At 38.5% G+C, this 25708-nt stretch overlaps 1 protein-coding gene across 5 annotated transcripts; it reads right to left on the bottom strand.

Moving 5' to 3' along the window:
- Window positions 1-3011: 3011 nt before the first annotated feature.
- On the bottom strand, window positions 3012-25601 carry WARS1 (tryptophanyl-tRNA synthetase 1). 5 transcript variants are annotated; one of them, XM_080345945.1, is made up of 12 exons: window positions 25517-25536; window positions 20910-20979; window positions 20599-20815; window positions 19322-19529; window positions 15232-15340; window positions 14249-14368; window positions 12988-13170; window positions 11638-11738; window positions 10304-10416; window positions 9041-9214; window positions 5936-6076; window positions 3012-4717 (listed from the first exon to the last, which is right to left on the bottom strand). In XM_080345945.1, exons 3-12 carry the CDS (start codon window positions 20710-20712, stop codon window positions 4559-4561), a joined length of 1422 nt encoding a protein of 473 aa, XP_080202071.1. In that variant the 5' UTR covers window positions 20713-20815; window positions 20910-20979; window positions 25517-25536; the 3' UTR covers window positions 3012-4558. The 5 variants fall into 5 exon arrangements, with proteins under 5 accessions (XP_080202071.1, XP_080202074.1, XP_080202072.1 ...); XM_080345948.1 differs by lacking the exons at window positions 20910-20979; window positions 25517-25536 and adding an exon at window positions 25592-25601; XM_080345946.1 differs by lacking the exon at window positions 20910-20979 and having other exon boundaries at window positions 25517-25548.
- Window positions 25602-25708: the final 107 nt, after the last annotated feature.

Below are 25708 nucleotides of genomic sequence, written 5' to 3'. Positions count from 1 at the left end.
ATATTTTTAAAGGAGTTCTTCAGGGTTGATGCCCATCTGGTCCACAGCCACTTTTACCAGTTGATAGCAAGGCCTTGACTACACTGATAATAATATTGCAGCAGACAGGACTTCTCAGCTATGCTGGACATATAAAAAAGGTTCTTGTATTTAAACGACAGGTGCTACTAGAAAAGAATAAAGGAGACCTCTTCCCCTCCAGAGAAATAGTGGTAAAAAGCTCCAGAACTGTCCTCCTGAAATCTAAGCCTTCAATTGGCTTTTAAAACATGTTCACAGCCATGCTATCAAACCATCATCGTAATTTTTCTCTCAGGAGTTCATCCAACTCTTGCAGTTGAATCACAAGGAAGGTTAAAAGACCAGGCAGGTGCAGAGTATGTCACCTTAAAGGGGAGTGAAATGAAAGACCCAATGCTGAACTGGATTCTCTCCCATAGTGCTTATGGCCTCAGCAACCTACCACCCATGGTTACATCTTGTGGCATCAGCATCAAAGCATTAAACTCCCTTTAGTCAGAAAGTCCTTATAACAGGAGATTTAATTAAGTCCTCAAGATCTGCCCTCATCTCTTTCTACAAGGGACACATTTGATCAAGTATTGTCCCAGCTGGGTAGTGATTTATCCTGGCTCTGCCTGGGTATTTTCTGGAATCAAAGTCCTTCATGCTGTGTTGTTCTCAGCCAACCTTGTTCTCAGGCATTACATCCTCTGAACAGACGCAGTGAAAAATGCCTGCAAATCAGACTAAACAACCATTTATCATTAGGCAGCATTGATACCATCCATGGTCAGCCCAACGTTTGAAAATAAAGTAGCTCAGCTGTCCTAATGGGCTCATACATATTCAGATGACTAAAAATGTCCCCTCCTGTGGATGTAACTGAAATACAACTGGTTTGAAGAAACAGAATTACAGATGAATTGCAAAAATGAGTGGGAACAACTGTGAAGCTAGTGGAGAGGCTGAGAACTGTAAGCCTTCAGGGTATTCAACACCATGTAAAAGTAGGTTCTCATGTGGCCTGAACAAATGCTACATGAGAGGCAAGCTGTATCTTCAGGCAGCTTATTTCAGGAAGGTAACTGCTTTGCAATCCAACCTGCTCTCAAGCCTTTACTGGAAATAGCATATACACAGTATGTGGGTGACAACCTGCCCTAGAGCCAGAAGCCACAGTGAATTCCAACTGATACAAACTACCAAGAGCTACAGGAATTGACTGAGTAAGTACTGTAAAGACAGGTACATAAATATGAACCAATTTTTGTTTAATGACATGACACATTGTATATATTAAGTACTTTACTACAAACATACCAGGCTGGGTGTTCGGCTTCTGGATTTTAGAACTTGATTGCTTTATTTTCTGGTTTCTTTGTATTACCTTGACCTTCAGCTACTCTGATAATCACAGAACTATTTATTCTGATGAATTAGCCCACTGAAGGCCAGCTAACAGAATAAGACACCACATTTGCTCTGCTGATATTGGATTTACATTGCTGTAGGGCCTACAGCTTGTTGTATAGATCATTCCTTTCAGTAACAAAGTTGGTGGCCTTGGGAAAAAAGTTTTCTTTAGAAGGCATATTCTGCTGCATGTTTTCATGTTGCTGATAATTCCTGTTTCCTCTGACAACATTCATCAATATCCTAATAGGCTTCAGCTTCCCTCTTGGTGACTGTGGAAGATCCATGTAAAGCTGCTCAGAACCTGTGCTCTTCAGATAGCAGCAATTGTGGAGTATCATGTTTCCACTTCAGTACTGGTCTTCACGCCAAACCTACTGAAACATCATTGTAAATGGGTCACATTGACCTTTCCCTATTTCTGGGCTGGCTGCTGGATTCTGGAAAATTCAACATCCAGTCTCACCTGAGGCCAGTTAATCTTCAGAAAACTGACCCTTATTAGCTTGCTTTGGAAGCAATCCAAAGTCTACCCGGACTGGGTAGAGTGGGTTACAGGGCACCTTGTGTCACTGCCTGAAAGGCACTGGACATCAGAACAAGGAGCAGCTCCATCAGATGACTAAATCAACACCTAAAAGGCTAAAAAGAGAGGTCAAAACCAGAATATGTGTAAATTAAGCCTTCTAAAAATAAAAAGAGGAAAATCAAATTAGTTTGATACAGACTTTTATCTACATTTTTTATTACAGCAAGATGAACAAAATGAAAACAAATTGAGGAAAACGTAATGAACGTTGCCTGATAACATTCTTACACATTTCACACATGCTTTTGAAGAGTGCCTTAACTTTTAAATACCTCTGGGACACGAATTGTAATTACAACAGATTTAGGAATTTGCCAAGACTCTGAGAAACTGTATCATTTCAGAGCATATTTGTAAGAAACTAACAGTACTTGATTAAGGTGCTTGCTCAGTAAACAAATACTGAATAATTTTGCTATCACTTTCCTTTCTAAATTTTCAAACCACACGTTAATTACTGTCCTATAAAATTACTCCATATGATGCTTAGTTAGAATAGAACATATCACTGCTTCTCCTATAGCATGTTTCCCCTTTCCTGAATAAATCAAATAAGTCCTGCAGGACAGATCTGCATTACGAGTTTGCAAAAGCCCTTTAAAAGTCAATTTAAGTCTTGTTTTTTATGTATAGCTTAAAGATGACAAAGAGTGAACTGCAAGAACAGCAAGGTCACCATTAAAGTCTACAGTAAGCAAGAATTAGTTTATTTACTACTGGATTTAAGACGTAATTTTTCTAAGAATTGCTCCACCACTTAAAACCAAAAGTTTTCTACTGATTGTTAAAGGCTTGTTGACGCTGAGATACTACGTCTGTGGGTTATAGAGATATAGACACAGCCACTGGTAAACATTTACTTTAATACACTTAAATCATTGGCGTTAGATTAGTGATGCCAGCTCACGTCAACCATAAAGAAAAAGGAAAAAGTTAAGCGTTGCTATTTCCAGCACAAGTTTGAAACACCTGCAACAGGACTCAACTTGCCTCGCATTTCAGTCTTTCCTTGGCACTTCACATGGCACCTGGCACACGGTGTTTCCATATCAGCAGCACGAGGTCACGGCCACGGGACACACACGCTGCGTCATGGACCTGCTGTGGCTGGGGAGGCAGTGGCACCGGCTCTGGGCAGCACAAACAGCCCCACACAGTCTCATGTACCAACGGGACGGTCCGAGGGCGACCCAAGTCCATGAGGAATCTCACCCTTGAAATGTCTCCCTCAACCCAAGTGTAACCAGCTGCTTTCAAAAGTTCACAGTCAAATTAAAAATTATTATTATTATTCTTTTAAACAATGCTACAGTCGATACATGTCCACTAGGCCCCACAGTACAGAATCTGTTAAAGTTTAAATCTTTCACACATCATTCAAGTGCCTTCTTTATATTTTTTAATGATTTGCAAAATACCACATATCAAGACCCACCTGTGCTATCAAAGGTGTTTTTATTTGATGTAGGTAAGACTATGTTTGGGCTAGCAACTTTCTATTCCCCATAAATACACGTCAGATCTAACAGTTTTCATTCAGCGCTGCACATATTGAAACGCATTAGCCGATAATTTGAGGTTTTTTTCCATAAATCATAGCATAGACACTGAAGTTCTTTTCAAGAAAGGAGATAATTAAATATCACGAGGTATTTTACAAAGTATAGTTTCTCACTGGAATACATCTTAAAATAAGTACCCTTAGTTTCAATGACCTGGTGCAGCAAACAGAACAGACAGTATCAGAAGTATCCCTGTGTGCAGCAGCAACTTTATTTTCACAGCATGATTTAACACTTGGCATTTTTTTTTCTAACTAGAAACTAAAATACGCATTCCTGCAACATCTTGCACCTGAGAATATAAAGGAAGTTTACAACCTTGTGATAACCTCCTCCCTCCAGAGGAGTCAGACCAGTTGAATATCCACAGAAACAAAAGGACAGTGAGATTTCTGAGACTTGCCCTTAGGTCAAAGAGGAAGACAACAGCAAAACCAGCTTGATATTCCTTCTCCTGTGTTACAGATTTCCATTCTTTCGGTATTGATCCCAGGGTTAAGTCACTGTGTAATCTGCTTTGTAACACTGATTATCTTTTTGTTCCCAGCATGTTCCCAGTAGCCCAAAGGGACATACAGTCTAGTAAACCAAAGTACACAGGACAAAAGAAAATAGAACAACTAGTTATTACTTTGAGATATGACCTCTCACCGACGTATCTAAAACAATTTACAAGTTAGGCTTTATCATTAAAATGGAAGTTTTATTTATATTTTCAACATGAAATACAATAAAATACAGTGTTATGCTGACAGACATGCTTTTCTGCAAGATTAGGCAATGCTGTCTTGTATATTCTGATTTTAAATAGATACGAGTCCTATTTTGAACTTTTCCTGTACTCTGACATTCATTGTAATTGACTCATTGAAAGCAATATTTATAAAGCACTGATTGCAGGCTGTACATAACTAGGGAGTGATGACATACAAGAGAAGACAACAATTCCTTGGTTTTGGTTTATCAAGTGGTAAGTTCCATACATATTTCTTCAAAATTCAAAAGCTAGCTTCCGTGGAGTCATAAATTGCTTCACTACTTCATCTGTAACCTGCTTCCGTCGCTCTTGATGAGCTGCTATCAAGGGCTGCAACGTTTCAATAAGAACCTTCTTCAGCTCCCCTGTGAGCAACTCCCCACTTGTGTATGCCTGTCAAGAAAGTGTTGATTGCTAAATATGGTGCTATATGGAAAAGGACTCAGAGACAAGCATTTCCTTAAAAGCCTGGCCCTAGGAAATACAGATTTGGATGTCTTAAAAATAAGCACACACCTTAGAAGCTCATGTGGTATCACACTGAAAATGTAACTTGCAAAATTGCTCGTTGCCTCTTAAAAGATTGAGGCAGTTGGGCAATTTCATTTGTGACAAGCTTGATGGACTGAAAAAGCCACATTCACAAGAACGTAACTGGGAAATCCTGTAATCATTTGCAGGAAACTGCAAATTTTCCTCCCCAGAATCCTCGTTCAAATAAATAGTCTCTCTAAGCTGTTTTTTGCAATGAAACGTACAAATTATTGTATTTTTCTCTCCTTGCATTTGGGTAAGAGATTAGATGTGATTAAAATAACCTTTTCACAGCAAAGACACTCAGCATCTCTGCTCACACTAGCAGTCATATTCACAACTGGTAACTCAGAGTTAGCAGCTGCCCAGCCCTGCTCATGGGTGGGAAAGAGTAGAAGATTGGAGGAGAGGCTGCAGCTGTTCCCAGGAGGGAAAAGCTGATAAACCAGCGTGACGTGGGTACAACCAAATACAGACACGACCTTCCCAAGAACACGTTTGCATGTTTGGGATTGATGACGGTCACGTAGCTGAAGGAGTGAAATGTCTTGCTACTGCCCCCAGAGACAGAAGTCTGCCAGATAGTTTTAAGGAAAATGCAACTTATATGAAGCAGTTTTCACTTGGAATCAGTGAATAATTTTCTCATAGCTATTGCATTTCTTGTGATGGTAGGAAAAAAACTCAAGAACAAGCTTTTGGCATGAGCTTTTTGAGTTTTGCAGAGTATTTAGGTACCATAAGGAACAGGCAGAGTGTATTATACAATTAAAACCAACACTAATGCTACAGTGGTCTCATTTGAAAAGTAGAGAAGATACTGTCCTACACAGTGTTGGAGATCCTTATCAAAATAAGAGATTTTTTTTTTTCTTTTTAAAAAAAGAAGAGATGATCTGTGAGAAAGAAAAACATTGAAACAAATACAGAGGTCTTAATATTGAAACTTGTAAGGGATGGAGAGTGCAGGAGTAACCACACAATTACCTTCCTGGAGAAGGTTCCCAGGAGGACTTAGTGCCAGCTTTTTCCTCATAGCAGGGAATTAATAATATTATCTTCAACTTGGCTACTCACCTGCTTCAGTTGTTCAAGCCTGTCATCATCTTCTAGGAAGAAAGTCAGGTACATAAAGGACACATCCACATCGCAGTTACCTCCATACTTCCTGTGCTCTTCAATGGTGTCTCTGCCTCCCGAGAAGGCATGCTTGTTAATCTGAAACAGCATCACGATTTTATTGTATAATTTCTACTAAATTCTGTTTCACTATATTGAAAACAGAGGTGTATCACAATCCTTTGAATTCTATATTAAAGGCAAGCTGAAGGGTGAGTGGGGCAAATTAATGCAAAGCCTCAGGACTGAAGCAGGGAGGCAAAAGGTGGTCATTAAAACCCAGCAGGGAAAAATGGCTCCATACATACTGCCCAGACTGCATAACCAGAACAAAAATGAAGCAAAAATTAAAAATAATGCACCCAAGATTCAGTCAAAAAAGTTTTAAGTCCCTTTTGGTGAAGCTGTTGTCTGTTGGACAGAATTTGTGCTTAAAGGAAACGTATTCCATGTAAGAAAAAAGATAATCATCCCAAAAAAGAATGGCATGGAAATTTTGAGGAAATCCTAGAGAGAACCCAGGCTCCTCTTGTTTTCAGAGAAAAGAAAAAGAAGAGAAAGCAAAGTTAAAGAATAAAAAATTCTGGCTAGAATAGCTAAAATTAGACAAGTGCCCAATTGTTCACTCTAAAAATTGAATACTTGCTGACTCACCACCTCTTTTTAAGCACAGCTTCCTATGGGGAGATGAACTGCACTGGTGAACACATCTACCTGCTCATCCCATTCCCAGTAAATTCAGCAGCCACCAGCCTATTTAAAAAATGTATACATGTGTAGAATTCTCAGAGGATATTAACCTTCCTACAAAGCTAAAGAAAATAAAATGCTGGGAAAAAAAAAAATTCTCAATCATTAGATGAGCTTTCATTTGGCTCTTGTGTCTTTTCAGATATCACCATCAACCAGTCAAGAGACACACATGCATATGATGTAGATTTTTTTTTTAGTTCTGGTATATAGGAACTGTTAAATGTTTGCAATTTCTGAACATTTTTATCTGTATAACTGTCCAGTGCTTTTTTGAATCTTTCTAATCACCACGTTACAGACAAATTGTGGCAATGAATTACATACAAAAATGATGCACTGATGAATATCTTCAGAAAATAAACTGCCATCTGTCACAATACATCTATTCTGATTTTATAGGACAGGCTGAATAGCTGTCTCACTATCTGTAAAACTAAGTTTTTACATAGTGTGCTGCACTTCCCTCACCTGTCTCCTTACTAGATTTTGAAAGCCTTTGTATGAATTTTTTTCCATGTTTGTCTTCTTACTAAGGTGAGAGGGACTAAATACGGTATGTCAGGTGAAGGCGCATTACTGTTTATACAAAACGTTTTCTATATGAGTCTAATTTTTACATATTCTGGCACCTATTTGTTGACTGAGGGTTTCCGTGATTTACCTATAATGATGCACTGGTCTATTCCCTGAATTAGTACAGACTTAGAATCTAAATAACAGTTTCTATGAAAACAAGTAAATAACCAAGCTGTAATATGGTGCTGATAGTTGAAATACGAACAGTTTATTAGAATGTTGCCATTCATCTCCCCGGATTTCCCAAAAGTTTCTCAGCCTTTCCCAATATCTAGCAATTTTTCATCTTCTATTACCTGTAAGTTTTGAAACTCATTACGTAGCAATGTATTAGTGATCCGAATAATGCTGTAAGCAGTAATTATTTTGTGTGGCAGCGGCTGTCCTTCATCCATCACCAGAAATCACCTCTCCTACTCTATTTTGTTACTTATTGGCCATAACAATATTTGTTCTTTCACTCAAGCTCTTCTAACCTAAAGTTTCTTTTTCTGATGGGCTTCAGAAGCTGAAACAAGTCTCAGTTTGTCTTCCATTTCTCAATACTTCACATGACGCTCAGAATTTTCTCCTATAGCTTTTAGAATTAGAATTATTTTGTTATTTTTCCAACTAGTTTAAGGATAGCAGAAATAAGACTTATTAACTGGACACAGGACTTCTTGGATCTCTTTGTAGATTACTAGCTACTTGCCAGGAAAAAATGGAAGAATATTACCAATATTACCACTAAGCATGCAACCTCTAGCCTGAAATTTTAAGACTTTTTTTTTTAGAAAAAGCAACTGTGCAACTGTCTGAAACTGGAATTAGTATAATCCAAACACATGAAGAACTCCGATTCACCAGACCAATACTGTTTAATCAGCTTCTACATAAGATAATGAATCACTATGAGATGACTGCAGAAGAATCTGACCTATACATGGTTTTGTCAATCATAAGAGAACTAATTCAAGGCCACCCAGCAGAAACAACATATGCATTTTTTTTTTCTTGCTTTGACAGATAGTTGTTTCATGTCTGGTTATCATGCCTATAAATCCTTTTCCAAAGACAGATTTTTCTTTATTTTTTTAATACCAAAACACAGGTGAACTTTTGTTGAATTAAATCATCTGACACTGGGGAAGAGGGATTTTCCTTTGTGCTGGAAGGGGTGCTAGGAATATACCCAGATAGGAGAAAATACCCCTTCTAAAAAACTTTCATGAAATTCAACATAACATTTGTGAATTGGAGGGAGGAGCACATGGCAGCAGTAGATCTCCAAGCAGCAGCAAAAGTCTGACCTGTGTTGTAACCGACACTGCAATGCTTGGTGCTCCTGGCATGGAGAGGCAGTCAAGAGAAAGAGCTGTTTATTTGATTTACATCATGGACTGTCAGATTTCAAAACTATGGTAACATAATATGTATTTTTAGAGCATCAGCCTCCAGAGGTTTTGTTCTTTCACCAATGCTCTGCAGATATCAGATAAACAAACACAGTGTTTTGTACACTATTCTAGCTAATATTTGTATTGTTAGACTAGCTGGCAAGGCAAAACATATTTGATAGTCTCGCTATATTTGCATGACTCAGTCAATTCCTGAAGGTGCTTTTCAATGAAAAATATGAAAAAAAGATGTAAATATGTTCAAAGAAAACATTTAAAAATTGCCATTGTAACTATGAGGACCACCACTCTTTGTTAAAAAAGCTTTGCACTCTCAGGTTTTGCAGGTTCTTACCTTTGTCTTGATTTGTTTGGGTGTATCGGTGAGGAAGATGGAGGAGTTCGGGTCACTAGCGCTCATTTTTGTCTGTGCTCCTTGCAGGGCTGGGAAGAAGACTGAGTGCATTAAGGCTGGTTTAGGCAACCCAATTCTAGGTGCTACATCTCGGGTCATTCTAAAATAAGGATCCTAGAAAAATATCAACAAAAGCACAGAATAAAGTTGAAAAATGTGAATTAAAAGCTGATTAATGCTGACTTGTTCATGCCTTAACAGGTGGTCTCAAAAAACAAACAAAACTCAAAACCAAACAAATCCAAACCACAAAATGTTCCAGAAGCTACTTCCAATCCAGTTAATCAAGAGAAACAAACAAACAAAATCCCTTTTTTCATTTCCATAGTTTTGCTGTACACTCTGATTCCCTCAATTAATAGGCATATTTGCAAAGATTTCAAATAGTTGTGAAAAATATGCTTAGTAGGCCTGGAGACAGATGCAGATTTAAGATGCAAACTTCTTCCCAAACCATTTAACGACCAGCATAGAATCTGAATTAAATAAATGATCAAGCTGGCAGTGCTGTGCTGCTGATTGGGCTTAAACCAACTGCAATAATATTACTACGTAATTTTGTGGCTGATGAATGTACTTACATCATCTTTCAGTGACTGTCCCTGTGGCTAAAAGAGCTAAAGATTCAGACAGTACAAAATCTGATTACTAGAAACAATGCTCATTCAAAGTAACGACACTACCACTGTAATTTGTAGCCGATGTTGTTCTTCCTTCCTCTCTATATAAATGTGAATTGTTAAGGTTCTGCAATCTTTCTGACAAATGCTTCTTTATTCTTACTGATAGAGCATTTTTCCTATGGTTCAACATAAATCTCTTGTGCTTCAAGTTAAGCTCATTACATCTTGTCCTAGTTACCATGGAGATGGTCAAAAGCTCCCTCCTACCTCCATGTCAGTAAACCTTTGCACAGATTTTACTGTCTTTGCTTTCATACACTCCAGCTCACTGTGAACTGGGTTGAGACCAAGACAGATCCAAGACTGGCAAGAATGAGTAACGCATGAATACATGATTGTTGGGTTAAGCCTTCATCATTTTTAGGACTCTGCACAACACTCTTTTATCTCTTCCAGCTTCTGCCCAAAAGAGGTGCTTGCAAGAATGTTTTACAGATGTTCTAATACCACCATGAAGCTCGAATGGTACATTACAAAAACAAATCCATGAAAACCAAGTTAAGTAAGATGATTTTCTTACCTGATCGATAGCACATGGGATAAGACACTGAATGTTCTCCTTGCCATTGAAGATCTGTGGAAATGATGAACTGAAGGATGGAGCAGCCTGAATAGCAGGAAAGCTGATCTTTCCTAGAAAACATGTTTGGAAATGCTGAGAAGCCAATATGAGCAATGATAAATAAAGGACACTTTTTGAAACATGTAAAATGCACAAGTGAATAATTCGGATACTCACTCAAAGACTAATACCTATCTTTATCAAGCACTGATGTCTTATCTGAGAGAACTTTTTTATCTTTACCTTCTATGATGTCAACAAAACTTCAAATAACACAGAAACTAAGGAAAAGTGGCAGGCTGTGATCGCAAAGGTTCCAGAAAAGGTTCATCAGTCCATACTTTTTCATCACTGAATTATCTACCCATCCCAGAAATACAACTGACTGTATCATCACTCTGAGGTGCTCATTTTTTCCCTCTTTGTGAGAGAATGACTACAGAACTACTTATCAGGCAAGTTCCCCTCTACAATCTTAGAATAATTGCTAAGATGCTTGCTGTACTCCTGAAGCATCTCAGATGTGTCTAGTTTTCTGTTTTAATCATGGGGTCACCAATCTCCTTCCCTGATCAAAACTCTCCCAGAACAGAAAGCAAATAGCAGCTTTTTCCAAACATGTAATGAAGCCCTTATCGCAACACCAATTTGTATTAGAGCGCTGTTAAGTCGGAAGTAGGAATCTGTTCATTGGTCACAGTGAAGGCTGAAAAGCTGTCACTGGCCCAATAAGTAGTCAAAGAATTATGTTAGTGCTCAGGAACACTAAGGTTTTAATGCCATCTTTGACACAATGGTTTTTTTTTGCTAATGCAACAGAAATTTGCAATTGCAGTAAAGTAAATGGAAGACAGAGTTACCCAGCACCTTGATAATCAGGCTTTTGAATGCTCCTTAACTTTTTCACATATGTATATGCATATGTGTATTAATATAACTTTCTGAAGAGAAAAGCTTCTATATAATTGTCTTAGAAATTTCTAGGAGGCATAGTTGACTATAGCTGCAATCACTACTAAAAAAAAAAGGCAAAAAACAAACCAAACAATCCAAAAGACTACTTCTCTATCCTGGGTACGTCAATGCTGGTGTTTTGTACTTTGCTGTTACTATGGCAAAAAAGGTAGATATCATGCAAGAAATTCCACTGTGAAGTGTTTGCTATCCTGAAGCAGCCACAATAACATCCTTTTACAATCAGCCTAGAAACAAGGATCTTCTTATAATTACTTAAATAGTGCTATAGAGAGTAAAAGCAAGCATCACTTCTAGTAACTCATATTGTTTCCTACCAATGCAATCACTGTCTGTAAAGCCAAAGATTCCTTTCACTTGGTTAAATGTCACATGCTTCTGAACTTTGACGATGTTTCTGTAGAATCCACTACTTGTCCTGTCACAAAGAAAGTGGAAAAATAAAAAAAGAAGTCAAGAGCAGAAAAGTAGTTAGAAACATTCACTCCAAAAGCTGAGAATGGCAAAAAACTGCAGGATTAAATCTCAACATTTTTGTCTTTTTATGGCCCATTGAGATGACAATTAGAGAATTATTTACAAAAAAGAACTTTATGTCTTGAAAGTTTAATTTATTCTTCCCTCCTCCCAATATTTACTGCAAACATTTTTTGTCACAATTAACTGTCTAAACCCAGAAATATTTTAATTTAGAAATGGTGCCGAAATGCCTCATGGAGCCTGAAGTTCACTTATCCTTATGCTTATCCATGAACTCAGACAACCTGAATGGATCCTGTCTTCCATATTCCAATCCTCCAAATTCTCATTTTCTACAGACTAAATTCACTGGCTGGACTTCTTCTGCCACCAAATAGAGCAGCAGCATTCCCAAAGCTAAAATAGCTCAGCAACTTCTTCCTTTTTTTATTTCTGCTGAAGAGACGAAGCAAAAGAAACAGCAGTTCTGACATGCCCTTGTTCAGCCACAGGGCAGATGTGTGTTAACGCAACTTTTCAAAGGCAGGAATGTCAGAGGAGTGAGGGGGGAAAAACTGTAGGCCCCACATTCTGAGGGCTGTATATTATACAGTGCATCTCTAAAACATACTGCCCCATCCAAGTCTTTAAGGAAGCTCATCACCCCACATGGAGGAACAAAGCTCACAACTTCAGTTCTGAACTGTGTCATGAAACTACTTCTTTCTGAGAAGGCACTTCCAACAGAAGTTTATTTTTCTTAAATCTTTGAACTCGAAGTTCAAGTAACAATCTTTCATGCTGCATTGCTAAACTGATCGACCACAATAAGTTGCTGAAATGCCTTTTGCTAACACAGATAAAGTGTAAACACATCTCAAAGATTTTGATACCATCTTAAATCAATCTGGAGATTTCTTGGTCACATAGGTATTTTTACAATTTAGCTACTTTAACATATTTTTTCATAATTTAAAATTTAAGCATCACACAAACAAGTATTTGTTCCTATGTTATACAGAAGAATGACAATAGGATAGGCGTAAAATGTTAGCTGAAAAATTAATAACTTTATATTTTAAGAGTTGCAAAACTTGTCTTGAAGCTTTCAGATCTAGATAGATTTATTAAAACGCTGCTGGCTGTCAAAGTTGGAGAGAAAATATAGACATTTTTCATTGCAATATCCTAAAAAGCTTTATACTTACCCCAAATAGTCTAAATCAGAAAATATAAAGGTTTTATTGACGTCAAAACCACATGCAATTATGTCTTTTGCGTTTTCTCTAGCATATTCATATGCCTTCTCAGTTGTCAGGTCCTTCCAAAGGTACTTCTCATCATCAGTTAACTGTATAACTAAAGGAACATCAAATACTTCTTGCAGCCACCTAATAAAAGCAGAAAGATTTTATCTCTAAGTAAGTTAAAATGAAGACATAAGTCACACAGCTAAAATATGTTTATACATTTAAACAAAAGGATGCAAAGAGATCTGTTTGTCTTTTCTTTGTATGCATATGCGGTTATGTTTACGTGAACAGAATAAACATTTCATACAGATTAAAATGGCAGCTGACCTGGAAACAAGACTCACACTTATTATTTCCTGTACGTATGACAGTGGTCACCATTTGCAATGGAAAGAGAATTCAAAGAGACTTTCAGAAAGACACTGAGGTGCTGGAGAGAGTTCAGAGGAGGGCGACAAGGCTGGTGAGGGGCCTGGAGCACAAGTCTGATGAGGAGCAGCTGAGGGAACCGGGGCTGTTCAGTCTGGAGAAAAGGAGGCTGAGGGGAGACCTTATCGCTGTCTGCAACTACCTGAAAGGGGGTTGTAACATGGAGGGTGTTGGTCTCTTCTCCCAAATAGCAAGTGATAGGTCAAGAGGAAATGGCCTCAAGTTGCACAAGGGGAGGTTTGGATTGGATATTAGAAAAAAATTATTCCCAGAAAGGGTTGTCAGACATTGGAACAGGCTGCCCAGGAAAGTGGTGGAGTCATCATCCCCGCAGGTGTTCAAAAGGTGTTTAGATGAGGTTCTTAGGGACATGGTTTAGTGCCAGAGTTAGGTTAGGTTATGGTTGGACTCGATGACCCTGTGGGTCTCTTCCAACCAGAACTATGATTCTATGATTCAGGTCTGAGTCCAATGTCTCTGTTTCCTGCTGCGGCAGGCACTGCAACATAGAGTCGCGTTACTGAGTCTCATCACAAACTTTTTTTAAGAACAAAAATTCTAAGGAGTGCCACAGGGCTAAGGGTGCAAGGAAGAGGGCTTTATGGTGGTGATGCAGGGATTATAACTTTGGTGAAAAGGTAAGATTCCATTGTTTAAATTCATTAATATTCACCTCAAATAAACAGAACTTCTTGCAATGTATCATTTTGGCAGTTACATAAACCACACCCAATATTTCCTTAGGAAAAAAATGTTTTGATTAAAAAAAATGGTAGAAATAACTTACTTTGTGAATATAAATGGGATAAGATGACCAACATGCATTGCCTGAGAGGATGGCCCTCTGCCTGTATAAAGGTAGAAGGACTTCTTCTTTTCATAAGCATCAAGGATTTGGTCCATATCTCTAAAGATAAAACAGAGAAAACATGATGCAACTCTTTAGGAAGAAACATGTACAGCTAAAAGATTCTATTCAAAATTTGAGTGCTTTTAAAGCCAAACCTATATATAAATAAAATATAGTATGTTAAGTATCCTAGAAATAAAAAGGTTTTGTTTGTTCATTTTTTAATTTAAGTGTCTCCTTCAGTCTCTCAGAAAACAACTCAAAGAAAAAAATAAATTAAAAACCAAAACAGAACAAAATGTACAACTTTTAAAATTACTTAATTGGATCATAATTTCTAAGACCCAGTAGCACAGAGCTTGGAATTATTTCCCAGACAGGTTCAAACAACCAGATTGGAATGGTCTCTGGTGGAGGTTGTGTCCTGAATCATGCTCAGGCACTTACTTGAAATGCGCTAGCTGCCTTAGTCCAAAATACCACACATGTTAACAATTCAACAGTGTAGATGACTGGCAAGCTGGTGCTTAAGATTATTCTCTAAGCCTTTTTTATGTAGCAATACAGAGGAATAGGTCCACAGGCCACATGGACCCTTGTTGAAATCACCACATGAGCCCTGGACCTCCCTCCCAGGCCAGTTACTCTGTTCAGCTACTACCACAGTATTGAAACAGAACCTGTACAAAGCAAAGACTTCCCACATTTCTTCAATTTGGGATTAGTGAGGACATATCAGAAACTGATACAAACCTAGTGTTTCAAATGTTGCTGTGGAAATCTGCAGTAGTTGCTAATTTCAGATGACACACTTGCTTTGCCTTGGTGGTCTTCTACTGGTCATAGGTTTCTTCCAGTAATGCTCACAGAAATCCTACCTAATCAGACCCTTTTGAATTTCAAAACACGAAAAAACTCACCTGTGAGAAAAAAAGATTCCTCTACGTAGAAAGCGGTGAGGTTTTTGCCCAATAGCTCTTTCTATTCGATTGATCAGATCTGTGTCAATTTTACTGCTGCCAAACCGAACTATAAAAATAAAACATAATTAAAAAAAAGCATAGCACAGATACAACCAGGTCTCAGATTTACCAAGAACATAGCAATTCAGCCTAGACTAAAAAGGACATCTCCTGGAAGTCTCAGGTAACACGTAAAATGACCAGATTTTCCAGATTCTTGCCAGGAGTCCCAGCGGTCACCTCTGACACCAACTCCATGACAGGAGGTCCAGTCTGCTCACAGCCTGTAGTATTGCTCCACCCATGACTGATTACTCCTGGATAATTTTTCCCTACCTTTTTTCCTCTTATTTCTCTTATGAGGTCATTAAAAACATTTCAGGCTCTCTGTCCACAAGGAATCTGCCTTCCTAAACAGCTTCTGACAAGGACAGTTTTAAAAATATTCCTATTGTGCTTTTGGTCTTCAGTGTTCTAGTCTGTACCAAAAGAGCTTTCAACTCACTGTACATAAAAAAGTCCTGGGAGCTGACATTTTCAAAAGCATCTTTGCATTTGCTGAAAAATTATTATTATGCACTTTTCCTCTTTGCCATTGCCATGTTGTATTTGCATACAGAAAACAAACATCCTACTATTTGTTACACAGTAACTTTAATGACCAGGCCAGTCTCAGAAACTCTTCAAATAGTCATGGCAACTGGGAGAGATTCCTGGGGCCTGGAGGAAAGTGAATGCCACTCCTACCTTGAAGATGGGCAAGAAGAAGGAACTGTGCAACTCCAGGCTGGCCAGCCTCACCCCAATCTCTGGGCATGTGATGGAGCTAATAATCCTGGAAACCATTCCCAAACACTATTAAAACTTGAAGGTAACTGGGAGCAGCGAGTACGGACTTACGAATGGGAAATCATGCAGACCAAATTAATAGCCTTCTACTACCAGCCTAGTAGAGTGAGTAGTAGAGTGAGTCTAGTAGAGTAGTAGTGAGGTGAGAACAGTGGATACTGTTTATCTCAACTTTGGTAAGGCTTTTGACGCCATCTCCCATCTCATAGATAACTGATGAAGTCTGGAATAGATAAGTGGACAGTAAGATGAGCTGAAAACTGGCTGAACTGCCAAGCTCAAAGAGTTGTGACCAGCAGCACAAAGTCCAGCTGAAGCCCAACATTATTTGTGTACACCAGGGGGCTGATACTGGGGCCAACACTGTTTAACATCTTCATGAATGATGTGGATGATGGGACACAGCACCCACACCAGGTTTGGATACCCCAGCTGGTTGTGTTGCCATTCAGAGGGACCTCAGCAGGCTGGAAAAATGGGCTGACAAGAATCTCATGAAGTTCAACAAAAAGGAATGCAAAGTCCTGAAGTGAGGGAGGAGTAACTGGTATAGGCAGGGGGGTAACTCGCTGGAGAGCAGCTTGACAGAGAAAGACCTTGGGGTCCTGGTAGACATGGAATTGAACGTAAGCAAGCAACGCACTTCTTTGGCATTGGAAGGTTAGCAGAAGTATGGGCTGCATTAGGAATAGTGCAGTCGGAATGTCGAGGAGGGTGACCTTCCACTCTGCCCAGCACTGATGAAACACAACCCGTAGCATTAGGTCCCGTTCTGGGTTCCAGTATGAGAAGGACATGGACATACTGAAGTGAATTCACCAAAGGACCATGAAGATGAAGGGCTTAGAGCATCTGTCATTCGAGGAGAGGTTGAGAGAGCTGGAATTGCTGAGCTTGGCAAAGAGAAGGCTCAGGAGGGATCTTATCAATGTGTATAAATATCCAAATAGGGGAGGTGAGGGAGAAGCAAAGACGACAGTACCAGACTTTTCTCAGTGATGCCCAGTGAAAGGACAAGAGGAACAGGCACAATTTGAAATAAAGGAAATTACATTTGAACATAAGAAAAGCCATCATATTGTGCAGATGGACAAATATTGGAACAGGCTGTCCAGGGAGGTCATGGGATCTCCATCCTTGGAGATACTAAAAATCCCACTGGACAAGGTCCTGAGCAACCTGCTCTATTGACTCTGCTTTAAGTAGGGGGTTTGCCCAGATGGTCTCCAAAGATCCTTGCCAACTTAAACCATTTTGTATTAACTGTAATATTCAGTTACCTGAAGGATCAGCATGGTTAACATACAAAACTCTCACTTGTAGCCCTGCTCCTTGCTCATGCTCAAACAAACAAACAAAAAATCCTCCAGGGGTGTTCACATATAGTACTTAGCTAACAGAACCTTTCTTCCCAGAATATCTTCAGGCTGTTTTGTTGTGTAACCATACACTTAAGTGCAGGTCTAGGACAACCATTTGAGAAGTATATCCCTTTCAATTACATAGTGCTTTTTGGTACTTTCATTTGGTCTGTGTTTGAGTAAACAAACACACTGGCAACCTACCCTGGTACAACTAGTAAATAAACAGATTACAGGTGGCAAAAAAATTTCCTTTACTGTAAGACCTATCAGATGTCAAGTTCTTGAACAATACTACTACTTATTTTTAAAAGGGGGAGGATGAGGAGGAAGTTTATCAACAACAAATAGTAATATTTTCACTTCCGGAAGTGGCTAGGCTAGTATTCTCCTCTGAAAAATTTCCAACGCATCACTTAGAACAAGCAAAATGACTCATCCACCAGTTTCCCCATTCTGCTAGCAGTGTAAATAAGTAAAAACCCTTCAGGCTAACCCACCCCTGTATGGTAGATCAAAAGGCCATACATATATACACATACACAAACCATTACTGGAAAAAAGAACATAGCTGTTAGGCTTTAGCATGGCTTTAGAAAATCTATTTACATTGAAGTCATGCTAGTCATTATCAGAAGATCTTGAGATCATGCCAACATAAGTACTGTACTCTTTCCACTTTTCTACAAGACTTAAAACTCCCCTCCCCCAGAAAATAAAAAACCTCCTCCATACCTCCTACACAAGTAACAAGATGAGAGATTTTGTCCATTGCTAGATTTTAACAATTCTCATTCTTCTTTTTCCCCCACCAACATATATCTTCCTTTGTTCAATCCTCCCTTTCCAACATTTTTTTTCTTCTATTAACCTCTGCAGACTAAGCCAATATGCACATACATTTGACACGATCTTATAAAAACATCCCACTGAATTGAAAGAACACTGACACTAGCAACTGATCTCTCAAAAGCAAATATATGGTTATTGACACAGAAGAGTACATGCTCTGCTGTGAGAAACAAGCTGCTAAGCAGACACCAACAATGTACAACAGTTGAAGAATCTTCACTGAGGTACTAAACGTGGATTGAAGATTTACAAGAATTTAGAAAAAGCAAAATAGTAAAAATTAATAAATAGTTCTCTCACCTATTTCTATGTTAGACCCAAGCAAGCTATAAAAAGTGGACTGCAAAACAAATAAGGAAATTAACTAACCCCTGTTTCTTAAATTACAAAACTTTGCAAGTTTTGTAACATTCTTGTAAAAATATTTTCCATTACACACACATTTCTAAAATAAGCTGCACCTTTTTCATCCCAACTAGAACATGGCTGTTTGATAGTGTCTTGTGAAGGAGTTACTACACTTAAAGATTTCTGCATTAGTTTTGGATCAACCCTGCTCTCCCTAATTTGGAACTCAAGGCAGCTGTGGGGAGATAGTATGAAGAGTCCTACAGCCTGGTCAGAATGCCCTGGGCTCCGGCTGTTCTGCATCACAGTCACAGAAGATGCAGATATTCACTCTCGGTATCTTCATTAATAGAACTTCTAGTAACAGCTCTTATGCCAAAAACTAAACTGCGAGTTAAACTTTTATTTTAAATTGAAAAGTTCTTTGCAAAGTATTTAAGTCTTCCATAGGAGATGCCTGCCTTGGACACTTTCAGTTTCTACATCAAATTATTTAACATGCAAATGCTAAAATTAGACATAAATTGAATTATACCTATGATGTTTTTATCAGGATTTGTTATGATTACTTGCTGGTGTTGTGGTTATTAGGATCATTTGACATAAATTTCTTAGTAGCAGTCAAGAAAGAGGTGTACCTATGAGTTTGTCATAATCCACGCCCTTAGCATTTGATGTCTGCACAGTCCAGGGGTCCACAAAATCCTCATCGCCTTCTTTAGTTGTACCATTGTTTATTAGTACAAGATCTCTTGGAGGCAAGCCTGCCTGATAATCTTGCCCTGTTGTTCCTTTATATGACAGTTTTAATGACAATAGCATCCTCACTGCTGCATCAATTTCATCCTGAACAAAGGGAAAAAAAAAAAAAAAAGAAAAAGAGCTGTTTGGTTTAACATACTTAAGATAAACAATTACATTAATGTCCCAACACTTAAAAATCCTGCACCCATGCTTTGACTTGAATTGCATTATTCATAAATTCTAAGTCTTTAGTTACATGTTTGCAGCATCACTGCCAACATTAAAAGAAAAGCAAATAACAGCTGACCGTTTCTAACTGGCAGAATTTAGAGCATCACCACAGTTAACATATTTAAAGCTCCTCTGTCTCACTTTTCAGTTTCTGTCTGAGGAAAAATATGCTTGCCTGCTTTTCACAGGTGTAACAAGCTTAAAGTACACATTTCTCAGATATATAAATATAATATAAATTAGTATCTAATTTACAATGCTATTAGTGGCTCACATTAAAGTAATTTATTCATTACAATTCATTGACAGACTTGAAGACAAATTAGAAGAAAAAGTTCTTTACAACTTTCATCGATATGACCTTTTCAGTACTAAACTATTGTAACATCTCATGCATGCAATAAATGATCAACACTTTGACTCGCAGTTTTCAAGGCTTAGTCTCACAGGCAACACACTAAGCCCAAATGAAAACATAGTGATGACAGAATAGGGAACTTGAAGTTATGGCAAATTACTAAATTAACTAAGGGAGATTAAGCAGGGACTGTCAGTACACTTACAGGAAGACATATTGGGAGACACATGGAGAAAAAGATTTTAATGAAGCATCTAAAACCGGGGAAGAATGCAAGTGATATAAATTTTACTTAAAAACCAAATTCCCTGCATCCTGTCACATAGCATGGCAACTAGCTGGACCAGATTTCTAAGCCTATGACTCTCTGTTCTTACTTCATGAGTAAAAACTTTGCTCTTCCTAGTGTCTACCTGGCTCCAGGTATGTTCCCAGTTCACAAAACTAGACATAAATATTTTTTAAAAAGATTTTTTTCTTACTGCAATACAAAATAAACCTCAGAACAACCATATTCTTCAGTACTCTTAAAGACAGACCTAACTTGAAAAGGGATGGGTTCAAAATGTGAAATGGAAATACCTTTGGTGCTTTTCCTGCTTTCAGTGCTCTGACTTTCTCTCCTTGTTCAGTTACTCTTTCAAACAGCTGAAGTGGACTCAGAGATTTCAAATCACAGTTCAGACTATCTGCCATTTTGCCAGACTTCAAAGGATCTGTTTATTTACAATTCAACTAAATTTAACGTCTTCCAATTCTCCAGCTTGCAGATTCAAAACAGAAGCAGCATCAAGGAGAACTGCAGGGCATAAAAATAGTGATTTATTCTTTTGTGTATATCTTGAAGATTAGATGAACAAAATACGAATATAAAAACGATACTTGCCCCATACCTAATTCTACTCATATCAAATTGATAAACGTGGACAATGACCTTCCGTTTCATACAGAAATGGACTGAGACTGACGAGTACCAAATACATTTAGAGATCACTCTTAATGTTGTTTGTCTATGTACTTAACACTAGATCACCTCCCAAAATCACACTTCTGACAAAATTAAAAGTAATTAAATATCTGCATGATTCAGAATATCTCAGAACAGTTGGCAGAGATTATCTGATTCCTGATTAATGATTTTGCTCTACTTGATACCCTGTCAAATTCGGAATCATTAAATTTTATAACTATCACAGGGAATTATATCTTAATATATGTACTTCAGCTCAAAAACATACAAGAAAAAAGCTTAGTCATGTTCTTTACTGCTTTCCTACAGAGGTTACAAAACACAATGACAATTAGTGAGAAATGCTGCTTTCTAAAGAACAATCAATCCTTGGGTAAGCAATAGGCTGTAAATTTAAGGAACTATTTGTTTCTGAGCAGTACTTAGGAAAAATAGCCCTAGGAGATGGCTTAAGATGACGAGAAAGCTGATGATAATAACAAAGCCATCTTCCTATGTGCAACATGTACTTTGATCACTAGAGCTTCATAGCACAGAGGGCACCTGTGCTTCCACAAATGGGCTTCTCTCCCAGGCTAACATCTATAATGTTGTATACATTAAGAATAACATCATCTGAAAGTTTCTTAGAAATCTATTAATTAACAGCAACTGAGGCTTTGGAAAACCACAACTGCATAGTTTACAGGACGCTAACACAGAAAGTACAGAAACATAAATAATGCTATTAAAATGCTAAGTAGGCATATACCGTCCATTTTCAAATGCATTAAAATAGTTCTCACCCTACATAAGAAATATCTTGATCTCTGTCCCATCAGTTATAATCTAAAATGCTATAAATAAGCTCTGCTGTACTTAATTTTAATGAATGCATTGAACACCTCTTGGTAATTTCCAAGACAGAAAATGCCTGTAAAAGGGACTGCATTAAATTAATTCATACTTCACAACATATGCCTCCCATAAAGATGGCACAGCAATTAATGGTATCCCAGCAATTCCTTCCTCCAGTTTTTCTAAAATAACCTGATAAATTGTCTTCAGTTAATCTCTGATCTAAAACCAGAATTTTATTTATTTCTAGGAAATCCAGTGAATCTGTTTTCAACCTGCCATGAGTGAAAAATAATTTCAACTACAAAGGCAGAATTTCTTATTTTAATAAATCCTTATTTAAAAAAAAAATTCATGCTCAGCAGCTCTTCGTACAAAATGATGAGGTCTTTAGAAGTACTTATGCTCTGAATAATTTTTTTTGGTAAAAATTCAAGCATCATGCTGTTTAAATATTCAGAACTGAGGATAAAAAGACATCAACTTGATTTGAGAAGAGAGTTTTAAAACCATTGTGGTTCTGATTATAGTAAGCTTGCCATATTTACACAGAAGAAAATAAGTGGTGAAAATGGGTAAGGAGGACACCATCTGTCAGAAAAACACAATTGTAAGTGAAACTGAATCTATATCAAATGAATCCATTTGGGATGAACACACCACAACAACAAGGTACACAGAGAAGCAGACAGAGAATTAGAAAATAATTTCATAAAACCTGAGGCTGTTAAAATGAGATAACAGTGCAGATCCTAATGACAAAAGTGAACTAAGGGTGAAGTAAATTTTCCATGAAAACTATCCTTGCAACTTGGTCAGGGTTGTGAAGTGCTGCCTCACAATCTGATGTGGTCGATTTATGCAACAACCCAAGCTATTGTGTAGCTTTTCTGCCAGAGGAAAGTGATGTCATCTTCATGCATAAGCTGATGCTTATTTTACATGCACTGTGTTCAGATGTGACAGTGATAAATGCAATGCAAGCTGAAAGAGTAAATGAGCTTCACGCTGAGTTGCAAACAATGCTGTGTTGGAAACGCAATATTCACCCCAAGCATCCTCTGTCACCCTGTGCCCATGTCCACGAAGAAGAACTCTGTGCCCACATAAAGTCCTATTGATCCGCAAAGGATTATGTTTCTCTGGAGAGACTCCTCAGCATATTATTGATCCACTGCTACACGTGGAGCGTGAATAGATTGAGATTACAAGATACACAACTGAAGTGAATCATAAAAGCTGTTACTAAGAACCATGTTCATTTGGCTCCCTTTTCTCAGCATTAAAGAAAGAAGAAACAAAAGCATATAATAATTGCATTAGCTGTTCAGCAGTATTTCAAAGCCTTCCTTCTACAAAATAATCAGCCTAATCACAACCTTGGTTATATTTACATAGTATATATTTAAACTGCCACAGTAAAAAAGATTCACCTGCCTAGAAAAATTCAGAAGGTTGCTTTGGTAACTTGCTAGTTACCAAAACATATCTATCATTGAGGCTTTATTAGTCAGACAGCTGCAATATTCCCAGATTTCAGCTTCAGTTAAATACCCTGAGAAAGCTGAGAAGTGTACACATCTACTTGCTAATTTAATTCACTTAGTCTACTAACACTGATACCATACTTAGATTACATATAATTGACTAAAAATAAGGCTGACTAATGTATTATCAGTAATACGGAAGTTTTTAGCCTAATCTTGATCCCTTCAAGCTTGACTATTTGCAGGTTGACAGTATTACTTTAAAGAGGTAATTTGAAACATATCAAACAATTCTTTGACATATTCCTACAACTTACTTTTATTCTTTTATTTAGATACTAATGTTTTCCTCTTTTTCATGGGCACAAGATATTTAACTGAAAAAAGTATATAGAGTAAATTCATATGTTCAAAATGTTTACGAAGATTAACACAAATCCTTTCTGTAGGAACATGCTAGTTACATTTACTGGCTTCAAATTTTACAAAATAGAAAAAGGTAAACAAGAATTACTCTGGTGTAGAATGAATTGTGTCTTGGTGTTTTAACTGCATTCCTGAATGTACATTCTTAGTGATAGACTGCTGAAATGTCACAGCCAAGACTGAGCACTCATACTGGGGAGCGGTGAAACAGCAAGACTTTTTAAAAAATTTGGAATATTATAGACTTAAACTGAGCAAAGAAGCCCAGATGAAGGTGCATTTTGTTAAGAAGCAGCAAAAGTAATCTAGTCACTGAAACATGAGATGAGGATACTACAATCATAGAATGCAAAAGGTATTAACTGCTACATAAAAATTATCGCTGTTTACCTCAATACTGTCCTTTTTTGCTTGTGGAATTTAAGCCAGGAATTCAGTAATAAGGCATGTAGGTCTTTATCTTTTGAAACGCACAAATGCAACTGTGAACTGCTTAAAACAAATAACTGGATATCCTGCATTTTATCAGGGCATTTTTTCTTGCCTTCTTATTGGTGTTAGGAAAACTAACAGCCCAAGGCACATTGGGTGCCATATGCAAACAGATGTGGAAGACAAAAATGATACATGGGAACTTGAGAACAGAGTATTAAGACATTTAGGACCAGAGTCTAAGATGAAGTTAAAAGCCAATAACTGTGTGCCTCTTCTATCTACAAAATGCATGGTAACTTGTAATGGGTACTGCTCCAGTGACTGTTTCAGAATATTAAATCATCATGAGACAAAGCTCAAAAATAATCCTTGACATAGGTATCAGAAGAAAATTGTGTTCTCCTTTCTTTCCAGCTGCATGACATACACAGATCGATGATTGTTTTCACTGTTTCCTATCTGCTTGGGTAAGTTAGAGACCTGAGAATCAAAGAACAGGGTTTCACAGTATGTTAAGAAGAGCTCTTTCATTACAAACATTGTGTGAATGTACATCAAGACTTCTAAAGCTAACACTAATACAAAAGCCGCCCCAAATTTTCACGAACAAATGAAATACGGTGAATTTACGTCTAAAACCACACACATTCCTGAAATATTCTTTGCTTCCTGGAAATAAAACAAAAAAATGAGAAGTGAAATTAAAGTAGACAGTATGCACACAGATGTAGGGTTAAACATGCCTTGAGGCGTACTCCAACATACGCTGCATTTTATAGCAGACCCACCTTCCTAGTCACGGTAATCATCAATTTATCTACAAAAATGCAATCGAAGTGTGCAAGATGGTTCCCTGAGACGACAACATGACCATTCAACCACTCTAACGTGAAGAAAGTCCAATATGAATATTTCCTGCACTACTGTTACACATAAAATTAACGAGGACACTGATGTTTCCAACCCCGGGGCCCCGCCGCACTCCCCGGGCAAGGCCGGGCAGAGCCACTCGCCAGCTCCCCCTGCCCGGGCTGGGCCGCACTGACCAGCGGCCGGGCCTGTCCCCGCACCACGTCCCGGGGAAAGCGCCTTACTCTCCCGACGCACTGGCCAGGGAGCCACGGGGCCTGCGGCCCCGTAGGGAGCGGAGGAAAAGCCCCCAAACGCCTGGAAAAGGGAGAGAAAGAACGTGCTCAGCAGGGACCCCCAGCTCCCCGCACCCACCACGGGGCGGCAATGGCCACCCAGTCAAACCCTCTCCCTCCCTCCCGCCCGCCCGCCGCGGTCTCTCCTCATTCCTGGCCCCTCTCGCCACAGCCCTGCCCGGCTGCCCCACCCTCCTCACCACTCCGCTGTCACTGCCATTGCATCACTCTGCAACCGGCACGGCGCTCACAACTCCCGGCTGGGAAACGCTTACCCCCGGAACCATTGCTTCCCACTGTCCTCCCTTCCTCCCTCCACAGACACCAGCCCACCGAAGCGCCCCCAGGCCGCCTGCAAGGCGGGAGAAAGAGCTCCTGCGCTCCCAGCGAGC

The sequence above is a fragment of the Nesoenas mayeri genome (genome assembly GCF_963082525.1).
Source record: "Nesoenas mayeri genome assembly, chromosome: 5".
In the NCBI taxonomy this organism is placed as follows: Eukaryota; Metazoa; Chordata; class Aves; order Columbiformes; family Columbidae; genus Nesoenas; species Nesoenas mayeri.
This window is presented reverse-complemented; position numbering and strand designations above follow the sequence as displayed.